The sequence below is a fragment of the Pygocentrus nattereri genome, chromosome 17, assembly GCF_015220715.1.
Source record: "Pygocentrus nattereri isolate fPygNat1 chromosome 17, fPygNat1.pri, whole genome shotgun sequence".
NCBI classification, from domain to species: Eukaryota; Metazoa; Chordata; class Actinopteri; order Characiformes; family Serrasalmidae; genus Pygocentrus; species Pygocentrus nattereri.
Window position 1 is genome coordinate 12,841,932 of NC_051227.1, and position 25,537 is coordinate 12,867,468.

At 38.8% G+C, this 25,537-nt stretch overlaps 1 protein-coding gene and 1 non-coding gene across 7 annotated transcripts; both read right to left on the reverse strand.

Annotated features, from left to right (window-relative positions):
- Window positions 1-1,761: 1,761 nt before the first annotated feature.
- LOC108442257 lies at window positions 1,762-9,046 on the reverse strand. 6 transcript variants are annotated; one of them, XM_037546637.1, is made up of 6 exons: window positions 8,703-9,046; window positions 5,265-5,474; window positions 3,952-4,952; window positions 3,779-3,848; window positions 3,499-3,673; window positions 1,762-2,569 (listed from the first exon to the last, which is right to left on the reverse strand). In XM_037546637.1, exons 2-6 carry the CDS (start codon window positions 5,467-5,469, stop codon window positions 2,407-2,409), a joined length of 1,614 nt encoding a protein of 537 aa, XP_037402534.1. In that variant the 5' UTR covers window positions 5,470-5,474; window positions 8,703-9,046; the 3' UTR covers window positions 1,762-2,406. The 6 variants fall into 6 exon arrangements, with proteins under 6 accessions (XP_037402534.1, XP_037402532.1, XP_037402536.1 ...); XM_037546635.1 differs by lacking the exon at window positions 8,703-9,046 and adding an exon at window positions 7,085-8,677; XM_037546639.1 differs by lacking the exon at window positions 8,703-9,046 and having other exon boundaries at window positions 3,952-4,923; window positions 5,265-5,972.
- A 2,741-nt stretch (window positions 9,047-11,787) lies between these two features.
- Window positions 11,788-11,894, reverse strand: LOC119265820. Its single transcript, XR_005131752.1, has one exon. It is a non-coding gene; the product is annotated as a U6 spliceosomal RNA (small nuclear RNA).
- Between the last annotated feature and the right edge of the window lie 13,643 nt (window positions 11,895-25,537).

A 25,537-nucleotide genomic window follows, 5' to 3' on the forward strand; every position in this document is an offset into this window, starting at 1 on the left:
AGTCTGTGACTTTGACTTGTATCATCACGGTCATCGCACTGAGTTTACTGGTACTTACACACGTCTCTCACTGCAACACTGCCCTCAAACGGAACCTGCACAGCACAGCTCTGTTCATACAGAGAGAGAAAGCAAATATATTGATTTATTAATATTAGCGCTGCGCTGTGTTGGGTTTTGATGTCAGCTCTACACTCTTTAAAAAAAAGACCTTCTCTAAAGGTTCTTTTGTAAAGACAATGTTTCTATGTATAACCATGAGTGCTTAAAGAACACTTTGCATGCTTAAATGTTGCTTCTTCAAGGGTTCTTTAGTAAAAAAAATGCTTCTATATAGAATCATGAACACCCAAAAACACTTTGCATGATTAAATGGTTCTTTTGCATCATTTAAGGGTTCTTCAGATTGATGGAGAGCATAGATGCTACTATATGGAATCTTTTTCCTTTTTTGAAAAGGGTTCTATGTATCACCAAAAAGCATTCTTCTGTTGTTACAATGTCATACCTGTGTACATTAGCAGAACCCTCTTTGGTGCTATGTAGAACCATATGAAACACAATCTGAAGAACTCCTTGACCATGCAGTGAACCCTTTAAGCCTGCAGAGTGTTCTATGAGTTCTGTATAGAACCCTTGTCTTTACTAAAGAACCCTTGAAGAACCATCTTTAGTAGTCTAGTTTAAATACAGACATTTTCATAACTCATCTATCATTTTTTTCACTGTGGCAGAACCAGCAGTTCGTCATCTAGTTGGATTTTGTGGACAACTAGAGCAGCTGGACTCAAATATCTTGTGTAGCTCTGTGCTTTCTTGAGAGGTTCATGCTGGTAAGATTCTGGTTCTTGCCATTAAAAAATAACGTGGGCAGTAAAATCTAAAATCTCTCCCCTTCTACAAACACAAGTGTGGGTTGAAAGTTAAGAAGCTGGACTTTCCACACAGTTTCTCTATTTGTTTCACTGGACTAGAAGTCAGTAATTCAACCGAATGTAAGAGGACACATTTCTGAGCACCGTTCAAGCGAGGGTTTACGTCTAAACCAGGCCCATTCGTCAGATATGAACAGAGTTCATCTCTTCTTCAGGCAGTGGATCATTATATCGCTGTTGTCGGCACAAAACCTTGTATCTCCGTTTTTGTCAATGTTCAGTTTTTGATTTAATTTGAAAAAGATTGTTGCTTTTTATATTGTATGTACATTTCATGATGAATGGACCAAAAGAAATGGCCCAAAATGACTTGTAAAAAGTTCTGGTTCCATTGACGTACATTGAAAGTAATGTTGGTTTTCTCCTTCTCCTGTAAAGGTGGCAATTTGTAGATACAAGGTTTTATTCTGACAGCAGCGTTATGTTGCACAGATATTGACAGAATTGATTTGTTTGTGTTCCCTCACTGTAAAAAATTTCACTGTAAAAAAACGGTAAAGAACTGGCAGCAGGGTTGCCAGGAACTTACTGTTAAATTAACGGTATCATACTGTAGTAAAAATGTACGGTTAAATACTGTTTTTTATAAATAACTGTAATTTTGTACTTTTACAGTGTGATATCCTTAAATTAACGGTATTATACTGTTGTAAAAATTTAGTTCATTACCTTTCATGACAGGTATAGCTACAGATATTTCCTGTAATGTAAACAACATTTTTTTACTGCTTGTCTTTCCAAAACAGCAATTTGTTCCATCATAGTGAAGACAGTTAACATGGCATTTTCAATCATGTGACTTTAGCAATGAAACAAAAACGGTATGTCTTGCACAACACTTGTTCGTTTATTGTAAATAAAGTTTTGATTCCACTTGTGATATATTTGAATATTTTTCACACAAGAAAATATAATTTCAACAAAGAAAAGCATTTAGGCATAAGAACATACAGCAAGTATTCTCAAGTTTCTCTTTGAATACAATATCAGCATAAACAAATTTTTTTCCCCATTTTCTATAATCAGTCTGTGACAAAATATTCAGCTTATAGAACTTACAGCAAATAAAAAAAACATAAATAAATGAAGAAAACAAACTAAAAACTGTAGCTGCCATATTATCAAAACCAAATTCGTGTTCTCAGGTATCAAGCTGTGTCACAGACATTGATGACCAAAATGCTACATTATCAAAATCAAGGAAAGAATGCCAGTATAAATACTTGTAAATTTCACCTTGCTAATACTGGTATTATCTGAGAGTCATGTGACTATATAGCCGATCATATGTGCCACATAAGCTAAATGGATATTATACTGTAAACAGTGTACAGTGTAAATTCAGTGTACAGCATATGGTGCAGTATACAAGTATAACAATTCAAAACAGCCAGTAATGGCTGTTGACAGTAATGAATGTAGGTGAGAGAGCAATAGGGTGTCATGTGAGTGACTGTGTGAGCTCACTGACTTATATGAAATCCCACTCAAAGTCCACAAGCTTCCTCAAGAGAGTGGAGACGTTGCGATTGACTGTTGTTATTTTCTTATGGATGACTCTGCCAGTTTTCTTCGACGGCACTTTGCCCCGTCCAGCCTTTGTGCCCCTCTCTGGGTTTATTCCCACAAAGCGTCTGAAAAATTATAGAGTAAGCTTGAGATGTTGTGCAAAAGTAACATCTTGTAACGCAACTGTGTTTTAAGCTACAAAAATTATACTCTTCAAATGTTTTTTCAAGAATTCTTTAGTAAAACAATGTTTCTATATAGAACCATGAACACTCAAAGAACTATTTGCACGCTTAGATGGTTCTTTGCATAATGAAATTGTTCACAGATTGATGGATAATTTGTTGTGTATGGTTCTGTATAAAACCTTTTTGACAATGATTACAGATAACATCAAAAATGGTTCTGCTATCCTTAAGATGTCAAGCTTATAACAATTGATAGATCATATGAAGGAATCAAAATGTTTATGCTAACCAGATTACACAGTTAATAACTAAAACAGGGTGACTATTGTCTAAGATCTCATCAAATTTATTTCAAACACTAATCTAACACACCTGATCTGCTGTTAAGACTTAAGCCTTGATGTAGTGTACATGTCCTATACAGTTAAATCATGTAATATAAACCAAATTAAATTTGAAAATTGTCATTTCGTTAAGTTGTTGCAACAACACTTAAAACACAAAATAACATAGATAAATCATTAATTATAAATAATTAAATCAAAACAATTGCACGTTGCAAGAGTGGTCAAGAGGTTGCAATAAACTGTATACTTTGGGCCCTCCATTGAGTGAGAAATGGCAGGAGTAACACATGGATACAACTGAAAAAGTTAAATGGAAGAGACTTTTAGCTTGTTGCTCATTCAGTGAACCAAGAACCTAGCACAGGTAACAATGCAACAATGGTGACCCACTAGCATAGGCATTCTGTCTATTTGTTCTTATACAACATATTTACATATCACATATTTTATAGTACTGGACTATGTTAAGCCTTACCAGTTTTATCAATCATAGTTGTGAAATAAGTGTGAAAACAATACCTTTGAATGAATTCGAGTGTACATGCGGCTTCTTCTTGATATTGAAGATTGAAGCTGTAGAATGTAGAAAACACAGCAGCAAGACCGGTCAAGAAAGTTGGCTGTATGCCCTCACAGATGATGTGTCCCTCAAGACTGACCATCCAGTGCTCAATACGGCCGGATGTTTTCTCACCTGAAACAAAACAGATAAAGAGTTAACCACTGGCAGCAGAGATATTTTGATCATTTTGACAAAATACAATTTTTGTTGGTTGATATAAATTCTTTATAAACATACGAAGCAGCAGCAACCGAGGAGTTGCCGGTAGGGTGAGCATGCTCTCCAAGTCAGCTGCAGTGGCAAACGACTACAACACATGTGAATGTTATTTTTAATTGTTTAGGCAGAACAAGGATCATAGAAACACATTCATACATACATGCATGTATACATTTATATAAAAACCTTACATTTTCAAAAAGGACTAGTCCCTCGATGCTCTCTTCAAAGTGAGCCATCAGAAGCTGGATGACACGGAGGGACAACTCAACATCATCTTCAGACAGAACTGCTTGAACTTTGTCATTCGTGGGTTTGCTCTTAAAGAATTCCACAATATTTTTTCCACACTCCTCCATACTGAATTCAAGTGCACGGAGCACGTTGATATCAGTTAAAAGCTCAAAATGCGCATAGAGGCCTTTTTGGGTGAAGAGGTATGGCCATTTGTCCCTTATGTCTGCAATAGCTGGTGCTGGCAGTGCATTTATATGGCAACGCTGGAGGCAGAAAGTGGTTTCCATAAGCTGCTTTACTTCTGATCTCTCACTACCTTTTACACCTTCCTGACCATATATGTCCTCCAACTTTTGTCGTTTCACCTCCACTGTGTCATTAGTCTCCTCTGGAGGGAGGTCAGGCTGGAATCTGGTACACCCATATATGTCAGTAGGGCCTCTTTTACCACCAAGGTCTGAAGTACGGTGTTGCCTAAAGCTGCTGGTACGATTGAGGTTTTCAATTCTGGTTTTGAGTTGAATTAAAAGTGAAGTATAGCCACCACCTAATAATTGACCATTTTCACGTTGATCTGCAAAACTCTTGGGGTACTGATGGATGATGCTTCGGCAAACACTGAGACATTGTGAGCGTGTAGGGTTTAAGTCATACTTCCTCATTTCATCTGCCAGCACTCTAACCATCTGCCGTCTTGCTGCAGGTGAAGGTCTCTTACCTTCAGAGATGGCTGTTTGAACCTCGACAGGCATAAGATTCCATGGAACCTGGAAGGTTTCTGTCCATGCCTTTCTTATGAGGGAGGGTGGCTCACAGTTTTCTTGGCTACTGGACCCTGTTGAAGTACTCATCCTTACACTGGATTGAGTGGAGCACGGCAGTGAAGACAAAACGCTGCTTCCTGGGGAGGTGGCTGTAGGCTCAATCTGGAGATTCAAAGTAATGATTTCTGTTTCTGAAAGTCATACAAATATATGCATCAGATATTAGGGAGCAAAATTCCATTGGCATACATGACAGATTTAGATATACACACACATATATCCTATGTATAATGAACAATTACTGTTTTTAATTATATCAGTTTTATGATAGACATACAAACATTTTTGGTGCCCATGCAATAAATTTAGTAGAGTTAGAACCTACAGAATCTGATCCTTTCTGGTAATCAGTGTTACATTTAGTCTTGTGGTCTCCTCACAGTATTCACTTTATTGCATAAATCCCAAACTTTAATTTTCTACCAAATAAGCTCACCAATTACCCATTTTAAATGCATCCAGTAGCTTGCGCTGTTGAATGATGGGAAGCAGGTCAGCAATGTCTTCTTGCCTTACATATTTAAGGTCATCTATTGATTCCAACCCAGAGGTTTGTAGCTGGTTTATCAACTTCTGAACAGTGTTTTCATCAATAGTTGGCAGAGCCCTCAGGATAATCGCCTTCAACTCTTCAAACATGGTCGTCATTGTTCCTATGGTGAGAGGAAGGAATGATGAAGCACTACAATTGTCATGCCATGCATTTTGTATTCAGGCAAAGGGTAATAATCAAGTAGACTGTCCAGATTAATACAACAATAGCATCTCTGAATTGGTGTTAAACAGAAAATACCCATGTTATGGATATACAATGCCTTATGCTTTTCAGTGATGAAATATACTTCTGAATTATTGTGGAGTACTATCTTGACAATCTTTCCAATCTCAAGCCCCTCACTGCCCTCACCAATAATAACATGCATATTCTTTCTGTATTTTGTGCCTTTCACACTTGCTTCATGAGCAATCAAAGTATTTGCAGGCTGAAAATCATAACTTGACACAGATTCCCTGATAGCATCATTGTAGTCATTTAGAAAAAACTCTGCGGCCCTGTCAACTGCAAAAGTAGGTGGGAAAAGATTTCCAGCACTAAGAAATGCCTGTAAAAGTTGATGTCTCTCTGCAAGTGTTGAGCACAAGTTTTTATAATTATGCAATTTTCTTGCACATTGTTTGAAATACATGTGCTTGCTCTCAAATCTGAGAGTCCACAAACGAATAAGTGGTCCGAAATGGATAATGAGCTCTGGATAATGGCTCAGATAGTGGTGCTTGGGTTTCAGTCGATGATCAGGAAAAACATTTTTCCGGAAATGCAAATATTCATCAATAAGAACTCGCAAATACCCTATCTGGCCTGTGGAAATGGCTGGTGCACAAACAAGTGCAACAATTTCTCTTAGTAGTAAAACTAGTTGCCACACTTGATTCTCATCAGGAGATTCAATGTTATCACCAATTAGCACTGGTAACAATCTCAAAAAACACCAATTTTGTACAGCATTTCCACCAAGTTTATCACTCCCTTGGTTCACCTCACAAGGTCTGTCACTTGCATCATAACCTAGATATTTAAACTGGGTTATTCTTCGGTTTAACTCAAGGTAAGTAAACTGTTTGTCAACAGTGACAAGATGCTGAATGTATAATGCAAGATCAGAGGAAACAACACCTTCAAACAAATCATGCCCCAGACATGGAGGTAACCCTGGCTGACATACATGGAAGAAAGACAGCTCATTGAACAGAGAATCACATTTGATGCCTCCGCTATGAACTGAACCACCTCCAAGGTTCTCAACATGCTCTTTGTATGACTGTGCTGTGCGAGATGTAGCTCTGAAGAGGGGATCCGTATGAAATTTAACTTTGTCAATGTCACAGTATCTGCAGAAGTATGTGCTTCCACTGAAATTTTCAAGAAAACCTCCAATATTGTGTGATCCAAGGTTGTCACCAGCGATGGCACGCAAGATTCCTTTGCAGACTTGTCCATCTGGCAAAACTATGCCATTATTCTCAAGGTCTTTAAGGTCATTCACCAAACACCTCAAGACCACTTTTTGACCAAAAAACTTGAAATCTTGCTCTCGACAGAGAAGTACAAGTTGCATCTGATCAGTGCTAGACCTGTTGTGCGGCAACAGGTCTGCAAGTGTCAGGTATATGGCAAGTATTTTATGCTTTTTCCTTGCAGACCCCAGAGGGTTTACAACTTCGAAAGCATCCTGATAAAGGATTAAGCCTAATGATGACTTACCTACTTCAAGGAATTTTTCAGTAATGTTTTCGCCATCCCACACATCTTTGATAACCTCCTTTAACTGGCTACGTCCATGTACTTTATGATACTGTTCCCTTACAGATGTGCACTGAAAAAGAGCCTCAATTGTTTGTTTTACTGGGACATACTGGGCAAAACACTCTTTCCCTGCATCTTTCTTTCCTAGACAAACTGGAATTGGCTCCACATAATGAAAGCTATTCTTGAACACTGTCTTTCTTCGCTGATCCGTTTTTAATGTTTGACTATTGCATGCCCCAAAGAGATCTGCTGCTTTCAGATCATTAATCACAGTGTTTATGGTAGCCTCTGGAACCCCAAGTGTAACTAACTTTTCATTCAGCTTAAAAAGTAAATGTGACTGATTGACATTGTGTATTGACTGCATATCTTCAATGATTGTCTGAATGACAGATGATGGAAGCAATAATTTTGCTTGTAATTTAAGATAAAACAGAGCCAGATTTTTCAAAAACAAGTCATTTTCAATGTTTTCTGGACTGATGTCCAGTTCTTCATAACTGTCACAAGCATCAGTCTGCATATTACACTGCAAATCGCTGTCACTATTCTGAGAGGCACCAGCTCCAGATAGCACTCCTGTAGTAGTAATAGAGTCAATTAAACTTCTTTCTGCACATTTTTTATGTCGCCTAGACATGTGAGAGGTAAATGATGATAATACAGTAAATGTTTTATCACAATGCTTAAAAGGACATGCAACAGTTCGTCCCTCTTTGATATGCATTTTAAGATGAGAATAAAACAGTGTCAAAGAATCACATGTGGCACTACAAAAGTCAACATGGCAAGTTAAGTTTGCTGCAAGGCTCAATCTAGGCTCCATTACTTGTTCCTTATGATGTCGGTAAATATGTGATTTCAAAGCTGCAACTTTTCTGAAGGTCCTACTGCAATCAGCCATGCAACACTGAAATACTACATTAGGGACACTGCTGTGCAGTCTCATATGTTTTACATAAGCCACTATGTCTTTAGATTTATGCCCGCAGATATGACAAGGTAGCATGTTGGCAAATAAAACCAAGCAACGCTAAAGCTAAGTCGCAAGCAAAATTGTCAATTACAGTTCTTTTTTTTAAATTGCAGAATTACACTAGCATCACATCCAGTAGTTGGTTTTCTATCCACCAGTTTTGGGGGTTTTTTGTGCAAATTTTGTAAATACTCAAGAAAAAACATGAATGGAAAAACATAAAAATTCAAACGTCCAAATGGCCTAGGAGTTCTCTCTCTGCTCACGGCATCGGAGATGTTCAGATAGCAAACAGACTTCCAAATATTGAAAAGCATGAACCAATATGATTATATTATTACATTTCTGCTCCATAGGTGGGTAATATTGGCTTATTTTTGCTAATGTGGAAATTCGGGAGACTACTAACTCCATAAAAGTAAACGCAGAGCGAAAGGGCTAAAAACAACTTAGCCTAACCTAGCTTGCTAATTTTCAAACACCCCCTCTCTCTGCAAACTAAGGTTAACAAGCTCTTGAGCTTGAAAATAAAATACAGCAAAGACAAGCTTTTGATATATTCACTAATAAATAGATAATAATAAAAAGGAAACTTTCCTTTTTCAATGTTGCGGTGGAGAGAAAGCCAGCTTGAAGGAAAGCACCCCCAAAAACGCAGCCTCTTTACAAAAAAATAATCTAGTCGGTTTGAAATGTTTGATATGAACTTTATATAACCTGATAAACCAAATGTAAAGCCTTGTACTAATGTAAGAGATGGGGATGGATGAAAATCAAAGGCTTGAACACGAGGAATTGCTACCAGCTAGCCACACCAGCTAGATATCATATTCTGAAATACATTAGTTTTACAGGTAATTGCTGTTTTAAGAAATAACTGGATAATACCGTCAAAACTGGCCGTTAATATACAGCCACAATTTATTTTACGGTAAAGAGCTGTTTTTTATGTATAACAGGATAATACTGTTGAAAATCAGCTGTTAATTTACAGCAATTTTTTACAGTGCTGTTAAACGATGGGCCTCTGAACATATGAAGTCACGGAGATATGTGCTTCTACAACCCCGATTCCAATGAAGTTGGGACGTTGTGTAAAACTTAAATAAAAACAGAATACAATGATGGGCAAATCCTTTTCAAACTATATTCAATTGAATACACTACAAAGACAAGATATTTAATGTTCAAACTGATAAACTTTATTGTTTTTTGCAAATATTCACTCATTTTGAATTTGATGCCTGCAACGCATTCCAAAGAAGTTGGGACAGGGGCGTGTTTACCACTGTGTTACATCACCTTTCCTTTTAACAACACTCAATAAGCGTTTGGGAACTGAGGACACTAATTGTTGAAGCTTTGTAGGTGGAATTCTTTCCCATTCTTGCTTGATGTACAACTTCAGTTGCTCAACAGTCCGGGGTCTCCGCTGTCGTATTTTGTGCTTCATAATGCGCCACACATTTTCAATGGGAGACCGGTCTGGACTGCAGGCAGGCCAGTCTAGTACCCACACTCTTTTACTACGAAGCCACACTGTTGTAACACGTGCAGAATGTGGCTTGGCATTGTCTTGCTGAAATAAGCAGGACGTCCCTGAAAAAGACGTTGCTTGGATGGCAGCATATGTTGCTCCAAAACCTGTATGTACCTTTCAGCATTAATGGTGCCTTCACAGATGTACAAGTTACCCCTGCCATGGGCACTAACACCCCACATACCATCAGAGATGCTGGCTTTTAAAAATTGCGCTGATAACTATCCGGACAGTCCTTTTCCTCTCTGGACCATTTCACACCAAACCGCTCTGAATCACTGGTTTCATCTCGTTTCTCCTTTAAAAAACACAAACTACGAGGCTGAACTTGGTTTCTTAGTAGAATTCTCCATTCTACCTTAAACGGTGCTGATTCTGTGGTGCAGCTTCCTCATGTTCCATTTAAGGTGGAATAGAAGATTCAGCTAAGAAGCTGGACTGGGTTGCACCATGTTTGCCTACTTGTTTATGCTCAGGTTTGTGTGTAAAGTCTTCACTGAGTCCTCAGTTTCACTAGTTAGAATGATCCTTCTGCTAAACTAATCTGTACGTCGCTTTAACATGACAATAACATGATCAGAACCGATCAGTAAACCTGCTGCTATGGAAATATGATGGTTTTAACAGGTTAAGCTGAATAAAGTCAATGCTCTACATCTGCGGTCTGTTCAGTCTTTAATATTTCTCTGAGAAACCGAATACGCAGCTTTTTAAATGATGGTTTCTGGCTGACTGACACAGCCACAGCTTCATGCTCAGAGCTTAAACCAGGGCGATGATTAGAGCTGAGGGAAACCACAGCGAGCTGGAACTCACTACAGAACACACTAAGGCACGGCTCGCTGGCGTCACTCGGTCATTTTAAACTTCTGCTCTCTAACCACCTCCACTGTGCCTCACACTGGTTTACCTGATTTTTGTCCTATTTTCTTTATTTCATGATTTATTTGTTGGTTTATCCATTATTATTCATATTCTTTTTCTTATTTCAATGACCAATTATTTAATTAATTATTTTATATTTATAATTATTGTGTTATCATTTGTCATTTTAATTATTTTTTTGATCTTATTCTCCTCTTGTTTTATTTTGGTTTGATTTTATTAACCTTTTCATTTTAACTATGTTTTAATGACCTGTTTTATTATTTTTTATTAGTATATTCTTTATGTATTTCTGTTGTTAATATTTCAATTTTTTTATACTCGCCTGATCGGAGTCTTCCTTTATTCAATTTGCTTTTATTATTTTATAAAGAAAAGCTCGTGGTGAGTCCACTGTGTCTCTCAGTTCTCAGAGATTTTCTCATTCAGCTCATGATCTCATATGAAGCCTTTAGCTGACGTCACTGGTGTGACTGACTTTATTCTGAGGTCACTGTGAAAAAATAGAACACAAATGGACTAAATTCCATATTTTAGTGGATGTTCCGTGATGGACAGCGTGTGGTTTGATGGTCTGTAGCATACATTGTTCATTAAAAACGTCTCTGGTGTTTCCTTTATTATGTGGAACACCAATGAGGATCAGTAACACCAGTGACTCCTATGGAGGACAGAAAAGTGGACGTTTAAAATTAAACTCAATGTTAACTCGTTTGGACGTGATGCATAAACCTGAACTTAGTAAACTGGTGCAACCAGACACTGCAGAGTAAAAATCCCTATAGGAACTGAAGTTTAGCTCTGATCTTCACCTTTTTTTTAGATCCTTTTGGTCTAAAATAAAATACCAAGCTTCAAAGTGAGAGAGATGATCGACAGTGAAGCAGAACAGCAGCTGAACCACCACAACAGGATGAAATTAAACCAAAAACCAAAAAGATCATTAGGAGCTCAAACTTTAAGATTAAGATTAAGTGATACTTTTTTGATCCCACAGCCGGGGAAATTCCACCTCCGCATTTAACCCATCCGTGAAGTGAAACACCACATACACACTAGTGAACACACACACTAGGGGGCAGTGAGCACACTTGCCCGGAGCGGTGGGCAGCTCTATCCACGGCGCCCGGGGAGCAGTTGGGGGTTAGGTGTCTTGTTTAAGGACACCTCAGTCATGGACTGTCGGCCCTGGGGATCAAACCGGCAACCTTCCGGTCACAGGGCCAGATCCCTAACCTCCAGCCCACGACTGCCCCCAAAAATATGGAGCGCTTCACGGATTTGCGTGTCATCCTTTCGCAGGGGCCATGCTAATCTTCTCTGTATCGATCCAATTTTAGTATATGTGCTGCCATAGCGAGCACAAGATTAATGACTGAAATGACTGAAATTGAACTCAAGTAGAAGTAAAAGTATTGGCGTCTGAAAAATGCAAATCCGTCAAAACTTTCCTGAAGTGCATGGACCTTCCTGAACCACACCTGACCGCAGTCGTAAGCTACAAATGATCTGAGATGCTGAAGATGTCCGGCTGGTTTTCTCAGTGATAGATCATTAGTAGTGGACAGGAGGTAAACACACTGTACCCCAATGCCGTCCCTCTGCTGGAGGAGTCTGGGAGGAAATCAATAGAGTCATTCTTCTTGTGTCCCTAGAGGGGCTAAACACAAGGCCAAGAAAACCAGCCGGTCATACTGAACTGACCGATGGTGGACAAGAACTTCATCAGTGTTAAAGCAATAGTTCAGCCGGAAAACTAATTTACACAGCTTTCCCTGAATGTAGCCCAGGAATCAATCGGCCTCGACGTGTTTGATTCTTTAGCTTCACATTGCAGCCGCAGATCTACAGCATTGCTGTATGCATTGATTTCTGAAGTGAAAAGACATAAACACGTCTACAGCAAACTGTTTAAAAAATATGCTTTTCTGCCAGCGTTTATACACAGTTACCTTATCTGTGATTAACCTGGCAGTAGCCAGAGCTTGCAAAAGCTTTTCATAGCCAGCTTACAGTCTGTCTTTCTTATTTTAGAAATTTTGGCCCACTTTTCATTGCAGAACACATACACTCACTGGCCACTTTATTAGGTTGTTCAGTTGCTTGTTAACACAAATAGCTAATCAGCCAATCACATGGCAGCAACTCAATGCATTTAGGCATGTAGAGGTGGTCAAGACAACTTGCTGAAGCGCAGACCGAGCATCAGAACGGGGAAGAAAGGGGATTTAAGGGACTTTGACCGTGGCGTGGTTGTTGGTGCCAGACGGGCTGGTCTGAGTATCAGAAACTGCTGATCTACTGGGATTTTCACACACAACCATCTCTAGGGTTTACAGAGAACGGTCCGAAAAAGAGGAAATATCCAGTGAGCGGCAGTTGTGTGGACGAAAATGCCTTGTTGATGTGAGAGGTCAGAGGAGAATGGGCAGACTGGTTTGAGATCATAGAAAGGCAACAGTAACTCAAATAACCAACCAAAATCTCTGAGGAACGTTTCCAACACCTTGTTGAAAGTCTGAAAGAATTAAGGCAGTTCTGAAGGCAAAAGGGGTCCAGCCTTCTACTAGCAAGGTGTACCTAATAAAATGGCCGGTGAGTGTAATTCTGCGTTATTTGCTTAAGATCAAACCCACTCCCCTCCTGAGCTCACAGAAGCTTGAAGACTTTGTGTGAAACAGTGACATGTTTTGTAACGAAATCTGTTTTTGAGGTGAGAAAGTAAAATTTCATGTCTGGACAAAAAGGGGAATTCCCCTGATTCTTCCAAAATTCTGCCATAGTTCAGTGTGTGTGATGTAATCAGAGCAGTTCAGAGTGGGTTTGGTATGAAATGGTTCAGACGTCTTTACAGTGGTGGTGATAGAATCCAGTCGTCGTCATGACTACAACACAGCTATAGGCATTTTATTTACCATCCAGAACCACCAGAGAACCTACATGAGTCTTCTGAGCTTATATGGAATGTTGATGATGGAAAATCTGGAATAATCAGTTTTCTTTGGGGACTATTTTGCCACACAGCACCCTGCATGTCTCCCTCCACCATAAATGGAGTTGAAGTTCTCTAAACTATCATAAAACAGCGTCTCAGTCATCAGGCAGTGAATTCAGAACCATTTCATGTAGGAACTTTCTGTGAGGAGCTTTTAGAGGGGGACGTCTGGTTCCTACCACCACCACTGTGAACAGCTCTGACTCTAGAACAGAGCATTTCACACCAAACCACTCTGAACCGCTCTGTTTACATCTTAACCAATTTTTAAACATTTCTACATAATTAAATGGTAGAGTTCCCCTGTAAAGCTTGATTAGTGTTCATTGACGCTGGTTAATGTTCTAACACATCTGCTCTTAGTCAGCACTTTCTCTAGTTTAATTAGACGTGTTGAACTTATTCTAGTTTCAAACAAACATGCAAAATCTAATATGTCATAGCTTGCAAAAGGTTTTTACAGCCAGCTAAGAGTCTTTCTAGTCTTACTTTAGGAATTTTGGCCCACTCTTTCTCGAAAAATGCTGCTACTTCTGCCATATCTGTTTAACATCTACCCACAGATTTTCAGGAGGCTGTGAGAGACATTAAGAGCTTTAACTTGTGCATCTTCAAGTAGCTCATAGTGGAGTTTGAGGTATGTTTAGGATCATTGTCCTGTTATAGGTGCCCAGTGATGCTCTCTCCACATGTATGATTTCAGCTGATTTCCGAATTTAGACTAATATCCTTTTCCCCTGAGTGACCCTATACCATAATAATATTTATTTTATTAACACTAATTCCATCTCGCCACTACCAAAACAATCAGAGCTCTACCCAACTTGTTCCCGAGTGTCTCAGTAATGACGGTTTCAGTAGTCATTTGTGTATTTTCAAGCACAGGGGTGGATGATGCTATTGGCAAAATTTCATATCATGATATTTCCACCATTCATTCTACATACGAAATATTTTGATACACATAAAAGACTAATAGTGCCATATTTTTTAAAAACTGCCATAACACAGTGATTCTTATTCAGCATTTCAGACACCAAACTCCAATAAATCAAACTAAACTAAATCTCTAATGAAACATGCAGTGGGTCAGTGATGAGTATTGATGATATCATGTTATGACCAGAAAAGCATATATTCATTACAATTACAAAAATCATGATAATCATAAAATACTGTCATATTGCCCACCTCTATTCAAGGGCTATTCATTACTATCGCTTTTACAACTGCTTTTGATTTCCTTAGTCTCTGACTTGCCTCAGGCTTTGTGGTCTGAGCCCCCCAAGGCCCCTCACAGTCAGTCAGTCCTGGCCCCACTGGCCCGGTCACACAGTCATCCCTGATCATTTCTGTTTATAACTGGAAACTAAATAAATGAAGGCGGGTCTCTGACTTTTACACTGTACTGTGTGTTACATGAGTTATTCTGCTGAACTGGTTCCGAGTCTGAGCTGAAACACATTTGTGATTTTAGCTGATCTTGGACTTTAGACTAAAACCCTTCTGCTCTGAGTGACTCTAAACCTTAATTATGATTATTTTATTAAAACTAAACATTGAGCATTCCAAATAAGTCCTATCTCGACCAAACTGGACCAAATGTGTCAGTAGTGACCGTTTCAGCTCATTTTGAGCTCAGAAACTCAGCTATGAACAGCTGTTCACACCGAAAATCACCATATTTTACATTAAAACACTAAAAAGGGCTGAACTTCAGAAAATATGGCGATTCTTAAAAGTTCCTCACTGACTTTCAGACTTTGGGACACATTTACTTCAAAGCAGTGGGATCTAACTGCTCACCATGTGGCCATGAGGGACAGGGATGCAGCCTCATTGCAAGTGAAAAGTGAAGTGAAGTTGAAAGATTTAGGTTTTAAAGAAATTAAAAAGACATTTTTAAAACAAAATAGTTATTTTCACAAGTGCAAATTTAGAGTTTGGGTGTTACCATGGAGGCAATAATGCTGGGTGCATTTGATGGAGTGTAAGAGCTGAGCAGCAGAGGTGAGGCCAGAGATATTCATAATGAAGAGTAAGAACAAAGAAAACCAGGCAAAAATAAAACACATAAACAAACACAGAGGAAGACCAAATTAACTCAGCAAATTTTCTATAAGACAAATATAAACTAGAGGGACAAGGGACAAACAAAGTCATGTAAGCAAGGTAGGACAAAACACCTGAGCAAATACAGGTGAAGTGGACTCTAAAATGCCACTGAGTCGAGTCAGCAGTATGGAATGCATAGATTTACACTGAACACTGACCATCTCTCCACAGCTCTGCTGGAGCCAACACAGTCAGGGAGATTCACAGAGTGAAACAAGGTCATATGAATTATTTAATATCTACAGTTAATTATTCACTATCTATTATGGATTATTTAATAATTTCTTTGAACTGTTCAATTAACTATTCTTGAACTAGCAACAATTTAGTACCTAGTATGAATTATTCAGCATCTACTATGAATAATTCAATATCTACTATGAATTATTCAGCACCTATTATGAATTATTCAGTATCTACTATGACTTATTCACATCTACTATGAATTATTCAGTATCTCCTATGAATTATTCAATGTCTACTATAAATTATTCAATCTGTATTATGATTTGATCATTATATGCTATGAATTATTCAGCATCTACTATGAATTATTTGATATCTACTATGAATTATTCAATATCTATTATGATTTATTCAGTATCTACTGTAATATTGATGAACTCCTTTTGAATTATTCAGTATCTCCCTGAGTTATTCAATATATACAATTAATTATTCATTAACTCTCAATTATTCAGGACCTATTATGAATTATTCAGTAACTACTTTGAAATATATAAAGTGGTGCTTGAACATTTGTGAACCCTTCATAATTTTCCAGATTCCTGCATAAATTTGACCTAAAACTTCATCAGATTTTTTCTAAAAGTAGAAAAGGAGCACCAAATTAAACAAATGAGACAAAAATAGTAGACTTCGTCCAATATAGAAATGATCAAATATTACATAATATGACAACATTACAGATATTCTGAGTAACTACAATGAATTATTCAGTATATATACCTTCAGCTATTCAGTGACTCCTAGGAAATAAATGTGTAAGTACTTCTGCCACCAGAATTATCCAGAATTCTGAAAAGTGCTTATTATTTTTTTTTTCTAAGTTCTGTCATTATCAGAGTGAGGAGATGAACTGTGGACCCCTTAGAGTTCAACTCACTTTTTTTTTAATAAAGAACTCTTGTTTGGGTGGGAAAAAGCCCCTGGGGACAAACCTGCAGTCACAGTAAAGCCCAGCTGGACTGAGTTTCCACATTAAAGGCGATTCTCCGCTGAAAATCCACTTTAGTTCTGAACTTTGGTTCATGTGAGTGGAAAAAGCAGCTGCACCGTCACCGACACCCTCAGGCCGACTTCACACAGTCAAACTTTGATAAAACTACTTGCAGGTTGGAAGTTTTATGAAATAATTTTGCATCACTTGACAATTATTGTTGAAAATAAATAAATAAATAAATAAATAAATAAATAAATAAATAAAGCTGCCTACAGCACACTCAGTTATTCCACACATTCACAAGATTAGTAGCGAGAATGCTTCTGCTGATAAATATCATTTACAACCTGCTTGTTAAGACAATATTTGCATCTTTGTGGCGTTTTTATGTTAAGACACAAAGAAATTCATAAATTGCAACACAGCCACCATAAAAGTTAATGCTAATGCAAATATCTAGTGAATTAGGCTAACTGGTTCAGCAAAGAAGCAACATTTATTCCCTTTTTATCCTGAATGTAACAGTTGAAATTATCCAGATGAAATGGTTCACATCATTATCTACACCAGGGGTCTTTCATTAAAACTCCATAAGGTCCAGTTACAGATCTACAGGTACCAATGTCCTCAAGCGAACGTCCAGAACATCATAATGTCTAACTTGTATCATGACTCAGTTCCATATACTGTTTACTGACGTAGCCAAGTAGGAATATCAACATCTTATACAGTCGACAACTGAATATCAGATCAAATAAAGTCCAGTTCAGTCACATTTTATTAACATTTAAGGTCACTTTTCTCTTTTTAGATCACGTCATGTGAAATAACTTCCCTCTGACTCACTTTCTTCTCTGACTGCTGTTTCTCGCCTCATCCCTTCCCTGTGTGGTGCCACTCACTCGAGTCTCAGTGCTCATTGTAATGCATAGATCTGATTGGCTGAGTTGTATCACGTATGATATTTACAACGCATGCGATTGCTCTGCGTGTCTCCCGGGCATAAAGCTACCATAAAGGGTTGGGGCAGTCATGGGCTGGAGGTTAGGGAACTAGTTCCGATCCCCTGAGCTGACAGTACATGACTGAAGTGCCCTTGAGCAAGACACCTGACCCCCAACTGCTCCCCGGGCGCTGCGGATAGGGCTGCCCACGACTCCGGGAAAGTGTGCTCACTGCCCCCTAGTGTGTGTGTTCACTAGTGTGTATGTGGTGTTTCACTGCACGGATGGGTTTTAAATGTGGAGGTAAAATTTCCCCGTTGTCGGACTAATAAGGGTCTCGTAATCTTAATCATAATAGTAGCAACCTGTCGAAATGAAATAATTCTCCATAGTTTACCAGTTATAGGTCCAGGTCCACATAGGACAGCGTCTGGTTCTGGACTCGGACTGTGGTCCACCTATTAGTGACCTTTGATCTACACCCTTAAAAAAGATGGTTCTTCAAGGGTTCTTTAGTAAGTTGGTTCTTTGGAGTGTTCAATGGAATACTCAAGAAACACTCACACACACACTTATTAAGCCACTTCTCCCTCAGGATAACAGGGGGGTGCCGGAGCCTATCCCAGCGGTCATTGGGCGGAAGGCAGGATACACCCTGGACAGGTCACCAGTCCATCACAGGGCAGACAGACAGACACATTCACACACACCCAGGGGCAATTTAACATGTCCAACTGGCCTAACTGCATGTCTTTAGACTGGGGGAGGAAACTGGAGAACCCGGAGGAAACCCACACAGGCACAGGGAGAACATGCAAATCCACTCAAAGGAACACTTTGCATGATTAATGGGCTCTTTGCATTGCAAGAGGGGTCTTCAGATTGATGGGGAATGCATTGTAGATGGTTCTATACAGAATCTGTTTAAAACGACTTCTATATAGCATTGAAAAGGGTTCTTCTATTGTTATGATGTCAAGCTTGTTACAATAGAAGAAGATTTTTAGAACCCTTTTCAAAAAGGTTCTATATAGAACCATATAAAACACATTCTCCATCAATCTGAAGAACCCTTCAGATTGGGGGTTCTTCAGGGTTCTTCTATTGTTATGATGTCAAGCTCGTTACAATAGAAGAAGATTTTTAGAAGCCTTTTCAAAAAGGTTCTATATAGAACCATATAAAACACATTCTCCATCCATCTGAAGAACCCTTTCCCTATGGAACCCTTTTCCTATGGAAAGAACTCTTTAATCATGCGAAGGATTCTTTGAGTGTTTATGGTGCAATATACAACTATTATCTGTACTAAAGAACCATTGAAGAACCATCTTTTTTAAGAGTGCACTGCATTTTTTATTGGCTGTTCCAGAAAAATATTTTCCCAATGTTAAAAAAGTTGCGGCAAGAGTTCCGTGCATGGTGGAAGGGTTCTTCAGACTGATGAAGAATGGGGTTTATATGATTCTATATAGAACTGTTTTGAAAAGGGTTCTATATGGCACCAAAAAGGGTTTGTCTATTGTTACAAGCTTCACTCTGAAGAACCACTTCACCATGCAAAGAACCTTTTAAGCATGCAAAGGGTTCTTTTCTTTACTAAAGAACCCTTGAGGAACCATCCTTTATTATAATACTTGGGATTCAGCCAGTCAGGGACTTCTGAAGGTGTTAATTAGCCAGAGCAGGTGTGTCTGTGGCAGATTGTGTTTGGAACCAAGCTCTGCAGGAAGGTAGATCTCCAGGACCAGAGTTGGTGACCACTGCTGTGGTCACTTGTCCAACTTGGAGAAAAGCTAATTCTGTCTGTTTCGAAGGTTTAGAGCCGAAGAACACACCTCACAAACACTACAACCTGAACCTGAAAGGAGTTTTTCTTCCAACAGCAACAACATTTCAGTTTCAGAGCATTCATTGATCATCTCAGCCTTTTGTGTCGCCTCAAAACTCTGCTGAGATGTTCAGAGATGTAGTCAGGTTTCAGGCCTTTGTGGTTTCTAGTGTGTGACCCTAAAAATAGGAAGATTCATTGACAGAAAGTGAGAAATGTTAAAGCTCTTTGTTTTCATCCGTTGAATAATGGACTCTCACCAGGGAGAGCAGACCATAAATGCAGCATCTAAAAATGCCATCTTTGATGATGATCAATAGGATTATATCAGGAATTAAACAAAAAAACTTTCCAAATACCTGATTCTTGGCCTTAATGAATATAAAAAGCTCTGCCTGAGAGCTTCGAGCACTTTGTTATCATAAAACCTCACTAATAAAGCTTCAAATTAAAGTTAATTAAGCATATGAAACTCATTAGCTTTTATCACAGGATCATCCCCTGCTCACACTGATAAAGCAGAGGAGCGTGAACCATGCGGCCAAAATAAGGGAAACAAATGAGGCTTCGTGAACTCATTTATTTATTGAGATCTTCATTTAAAAGTCCAAAAATAGCTGATACACTCCGTCACATAGAGCATGGCAGAGCTGTGTTTATCACGGATGGTATTAGTCACATACACACAGACACATAAACTGTGTATCACTGCTGTGGGCAGAAAACCCTGCATCTCCACTTTTGTCATTTTTTTTAGTTTTTAAATAAATTGAAAGTGCTTGTTTTCCTCCACATTCTGTGTAAATTTCATGATGAATGGACCAATAGAAACAGCCCAAAATGACCTGGTTCCATTGACTTACATCAAAATTAAAGTGAGTTTTTTCCTTCTCCTGTAAAGTTACCATTGTGGAGATACGAGGTTTTCATCCGACAACAGCAATATACTATACTACATACAGGACTGTGCAAAAGTCAGAGACCTTTAATCTTATTCATCCAGTCAAAATAGTATTTAAGTACAAGTTTATAAATTTTTCAGCATCAGAAAAATGCAGGAAATGCATGTTTAATAGAAAGAAGCCTCAGCAGCTCAATCTACTCTCAGCTGTGTTCAGTCAGTGAATCTCTCTTTCCCTTCATTCCAGCTTCCGTTCTTCTCAGGAGACTCACTTTCAGCTGTTTGATGTGTCCGTCTCCTTTTCTCAGTGAGGTTCTTCTTGATCAGCTACACGTCCTTTCAGACCCACGGCGCTGAGTGGTCTTCTCACAGTGGAAGGATGGACAGAAACACCTGTGGATGTTTTCAGATCTGAAGCAGCTTGATTTTCCCCTCTCTCTCAGAGATCAAAGCTTTAAGTGCTGTTTATCTGATGGGGCAGTTTTGGGGTCGACCAGGTCTTCCAGGTGCTTGGTAGGAGCCACATTTTCTCCGTATCTTTAGAAACTGCCTTCCAGATGATATGTTTTCCCATCTTGATTGATACAGATTTTCAGCTGCTCAGCAGTTCAGAGGCTCATTTGTCATATTTTTCATTTAATAATGCGCCAGATGTTCTCAGTGGGTGACAGATCTGGACTTCAGGCAGGTCAGTTTAGCTCCTGGACTCTATTAACGCTGCTATAATACATGCAGAATGTGGTTTGACATCGTCTTACTGAAATAATCAAGGCCTTCCCTGAAAAAGACGTCGTCTGGACGGCAGCATTTTGCCAAAACATGTTTATATCGTTCAGCATTAATGGGGCCTTCACAGATGAGCACATCACCCATGCCATGTGCACTAATGTCCCCCTAAACCGTCATGAATACTGGCTTTTGAACTGTGCACTGATAACAAGCTGAGTGGTCTTTAGTTTTGATGCCTACCAGCTGTTCCAGGTGGTTGTTAGGGGTCACATTTTCTGTGTATCTTTAGAAACTCCTGTTTTTTTCCACTTTGACTTTCTCCATCCTCATGCAGGTGGATTATCTCATATCTAATCTCCTCTGAAACATCTCCTGAAAAGTGAATAACTTGTACTTAATGGCAGGGACGGATAATGGTCTGATGGGCTTTTCTTTCTTTGCTTTTCTCCTGGAAGCACTGCTTAAATAGCCATTAAAGCAGGGACGGATTTGTGACTGGGCCAGTGACTAACTGTGAGGGGCCTCAGGGGGGCTCAGACCACAAAGGCGGAGGCAACTGCAAGACTCAGGCAAATGCATGGCAGATATAAAAATGAGATGAATAAATAGCCCTTGAATAGAGGTGGAATATATGATGACCCTTATGATGCATTATTGATACTGTTCTCCATGCTAAAACACATTGAGTGCATTCGGTCACACAGCTGAAAATACCAGAGGCCACACAGAGCCTCTGACTGGATACAAAACATAGTGTTCTTTGTTTGTAGTCACATTTTGTTTTCATTGGCCATGTTCATGAAAAGAATGCTGCTCCTCAGCAAGTGAGAGGACTAATTAGACATGAGCAATATGGCAAAAATGTAATATTGAGATATGTCAAGAAATTTTTATGATACACAATGTGCCACAATATTTATTTTTTTGAGAAATTTGATCAGATGCAACAGACAAAAAAGAACCAGTAGAGCTGCATTTACTTTCCAAAAAAGTTGGGACGCTGTGTAGAATGTAAATAAAAATAGGATGCAATTATATGCAAATCATGTTAAAGACCACATATCAAATGTTGATATTGAGAACCTTTATTATGTTTTGAAACATATTTGCCCATTTTGAATTTCATGACTTCAACATGTTACAAAAAAGCAGGCAAGTCAGTTTAGCACCTGGACCCTTTTAATATGGAGCCATGCTGCTGTAATACATGCTGAATATGGTTTGACTTCGTCTTACTGAAATAATCAAAACTGAAAAAGACGTCGTCTGGATGGCAGCATATGTTGCCAAAACATGTTTATATCATTCAGCTTTAATGGTGTCTGCACAGATGAGCACGTCACCCATGCCATGTGCACTGATGCCCCCCCCTAAACCATCATGAATACTGGCCCCATACACACCTGATAGGTAGGCTATTCCATGAATGAATTGTTAATCTCCGGTGAATATACATCAAATCTTAATTTACAATATCACATCCAGACTAATAAAAAAGAGAAGTAGACTCAGAGAAGTGAGGAGTAAGAAAAATGGTTAATGTTTCTCTTTACACATTTTGTTCAGACTGTTTTACACCAATCCAGTAGGTGGCGGTAATTCCCACATTTCTGTTGTTAGCTAGTGGAAAGAATAAGAATCAGGGGATTAAGTTACTTGAGAAAATGGGTAAAAAAGAAGACAAGGAGCGAAAACGGAAGAAATCGGCAGCAACATTGACAGCAACAAAAGGGCCTAACTGTTGAGTTCAATGTTGTTTGTGTTCTCTGTAGAACCAGAAAAGAGCTTTCAAACAGCATCAAAACCATCTGTTTGTAATTTAAATGGACATAATCAAGGTTGAATGTGTAGTGCCCTACCCTCTTACTTAAAACATTCTTAGTCCATTTCTCCCTTTATATTAGTGCCAGATTCATGCAAATGCAGTTCTGGGGTTCTACATTGCCACTAAAAATGCACAAAGTTTGATGAAAATCTGTGTCGGTTGAGTTCCAAAGTGTCCGATTTCCCGTAAAATGACCCTAAAGGAGAGGAAAAACAGACAGACAGTGAAGGCAAGACCCAATTAAAAAAATAAAGAAGGCGAGATACAAAAGATGGAGAGGAAAAATAGACAGACAATGAAGAAAAGCAACAGAGACAGACAGCAACAGAGATACAGAGGAGGGAGAGCAACAACAGACCTAGGTGAGCAACAGAGAGAGACAATGAAGTCCCAGCACAGTTGTAGGAAGATTTGAATAAGACGGAACACTTCAATTTATATCATTATTAATTTGTTTAAGTTTTAATGACCATACCGATAGTGTACCTCATGAAGTAATTCTTATCTATTTATGTCAACAGTAGAGAGACAGGCAATAAAGGACAGCAACATCAGAGACAGACAATGGAGGGCAGCAACAGAGACAATGGAACAAAGCAACAGACAACTGAGGTGAGCAACAGAGACAGACAATGAAGTCACATCACAGATGTAGGAAGTTTGAGTAACACTTACATTTATATCAAGTTTATGTTAACAGTGGGGAGCAACAGATGAACAAATAAGGACAGCAACAACAGACTCACAACAAACTTATAATGGATAAAATATGTCTAATTAAAAGGTTTGAAGTGTGCTCGTGTATTTAGTGGGCATTGGAGTAGAGAGCCAAATGAAGTCCACTTTTGGGGGAAAAAGATCCCCCCCATCACAATGCTGGCTACGGGCCTGCAGTCCGTTTTAAAATGAGCTCAGGCCCAGAGAAGGTGGCAGCGTTTCTGGATCCTGTTTATTTTTGGCTTCTTCTTTGTGTTTAAGAGCTTTAATTTGCACTTGTGTGCGTGCAGTGCTCATTTCACTCTGTTGGACATCTGCGTTACACCGAAGGGAGGAAAAAATGGCTGGAAAGGAGCCGCAGTACCATGTCACTTCAGTTGGAGTCAATGAGCAAGAGAGTCTGTGTACAGCAGAGAGAGATGTATGTATGTATGTATGTATGTATGTATGTATGCATAGATAGATAGATAGATAGATAGATAGATAGATAGATAGATAGATAGATAGATAAAACCTATATAAGAGGCAACCATTACTTACATTGTGTCTGAAATGTTATTAAAATATATCCCTAAAATTTCAAAAACCACCCCTGTCTACTTCTTAAACAGACACATATTTAAAGATCTCTAAATGCTGAAACTACCCAACATCACTCATTCTGTCTGTGACATTAGGTAAGGTAGGTTAGCTAGCGTTAGCAACACTGGGAACCAGCTAACGATTTACCTTCATAATCAAAAATAAACTGCTCAAAAAAGAATTTATATCCCTTATCGAGTTTTGCACAATTGTTGCTCGATGGATCTTCCACAGTTCTGACCACTGCTGCCTAAAGCACAGGAGTTCAACCAAAGATGATGAATATTGAAATGTAGCCAAATTCGTGGCGGAGTGGCGTGGAAACCGGAAATAAGTATCTCCCCCGGAACTCGACCGTTCCTCTGTGCGTGAAAAATGCTTATCGGTCATAACACAATGACAAATTAGGCCATGTTTTTTCACAGTGCCATGGTAATGTTTGCGCAGTGAGTGAGAACATCTGTGTAGATTTTCTCATAATTGCTCGAAGGGGCCCCCTAGTGGCTCGGGCCCCTGGACATGCCCCCATAGATCCCATAGGATGATACAGGCAGATATTTTTACTGAGGTGGGGAAATCATAAGTCATGGGCTTAGAATTATTAGGGTTCTCTCTTACATGTTTGTCGAAATTGATTTATATGCATACAGTTAATCATTTAATGCTGATTTATTAACTGTATTCAGTAAAACTTCCTTCTTAACAATAACACGCTGTGCTAAATGTAGATCGTGGAATAATGGCTTTTACACCTAAATAGTGCTTCATGTGTTGAATAGAAAGCCATTTATATTCAGTCATTAGCTTCACAACTGTCTATCCAACATTTACAGCTCTATTTGGGTGCAGGCGCCAGGGTTTTATGGCCTATGCAGTGCACTTTATAGGCAATAGTGTGCATTTGAGGCTCAGCCTAAGATCCAGCCACACTTATGCTGCATTGGAGTGGTGTCGGAAATTGGGAAATGCAGATTGTTTTCCTGTCATGAATTATACAGCTGTACTTACAACTGGTAAACATGGGACTAGATGATCCATGTGATGTATAACATGACCTATAATCATTTACATGAATGAACACACTGAACTTCCACTGAATGTGAAAAAAATATATACCTGGCATTAGATCTGTGTGTTTCTAATACTGTAAAGACTGTATGGCTTCACACGCACTGAACTTGAGTG

Excerpts from the sequence above, each read along its gene's own strand:
- LOC108442257 (XM_037546635.1), bottom strand. The coding sequence starts at position 8,138 with ATGCTACCTTGTCATATCTGCGGGCATAAATCTAAAGACATAGTGGCT. Across the intron at positions 4,953-5,264 it reads ACTGGATGCATTTAAAATGG|AAACAGAAATCATTACTTTG; the intron begins GTAATTGGTGAG and ends TATGACTTTCAG. Across the intron at positions 3,674-3,778 it reads TCCTCGGTTGCTGCTGCTTC|GTGAGAAAACATCCGGCCGT; the intron begins GTATGTTTATAA and ends GTTTTGTTTCAG.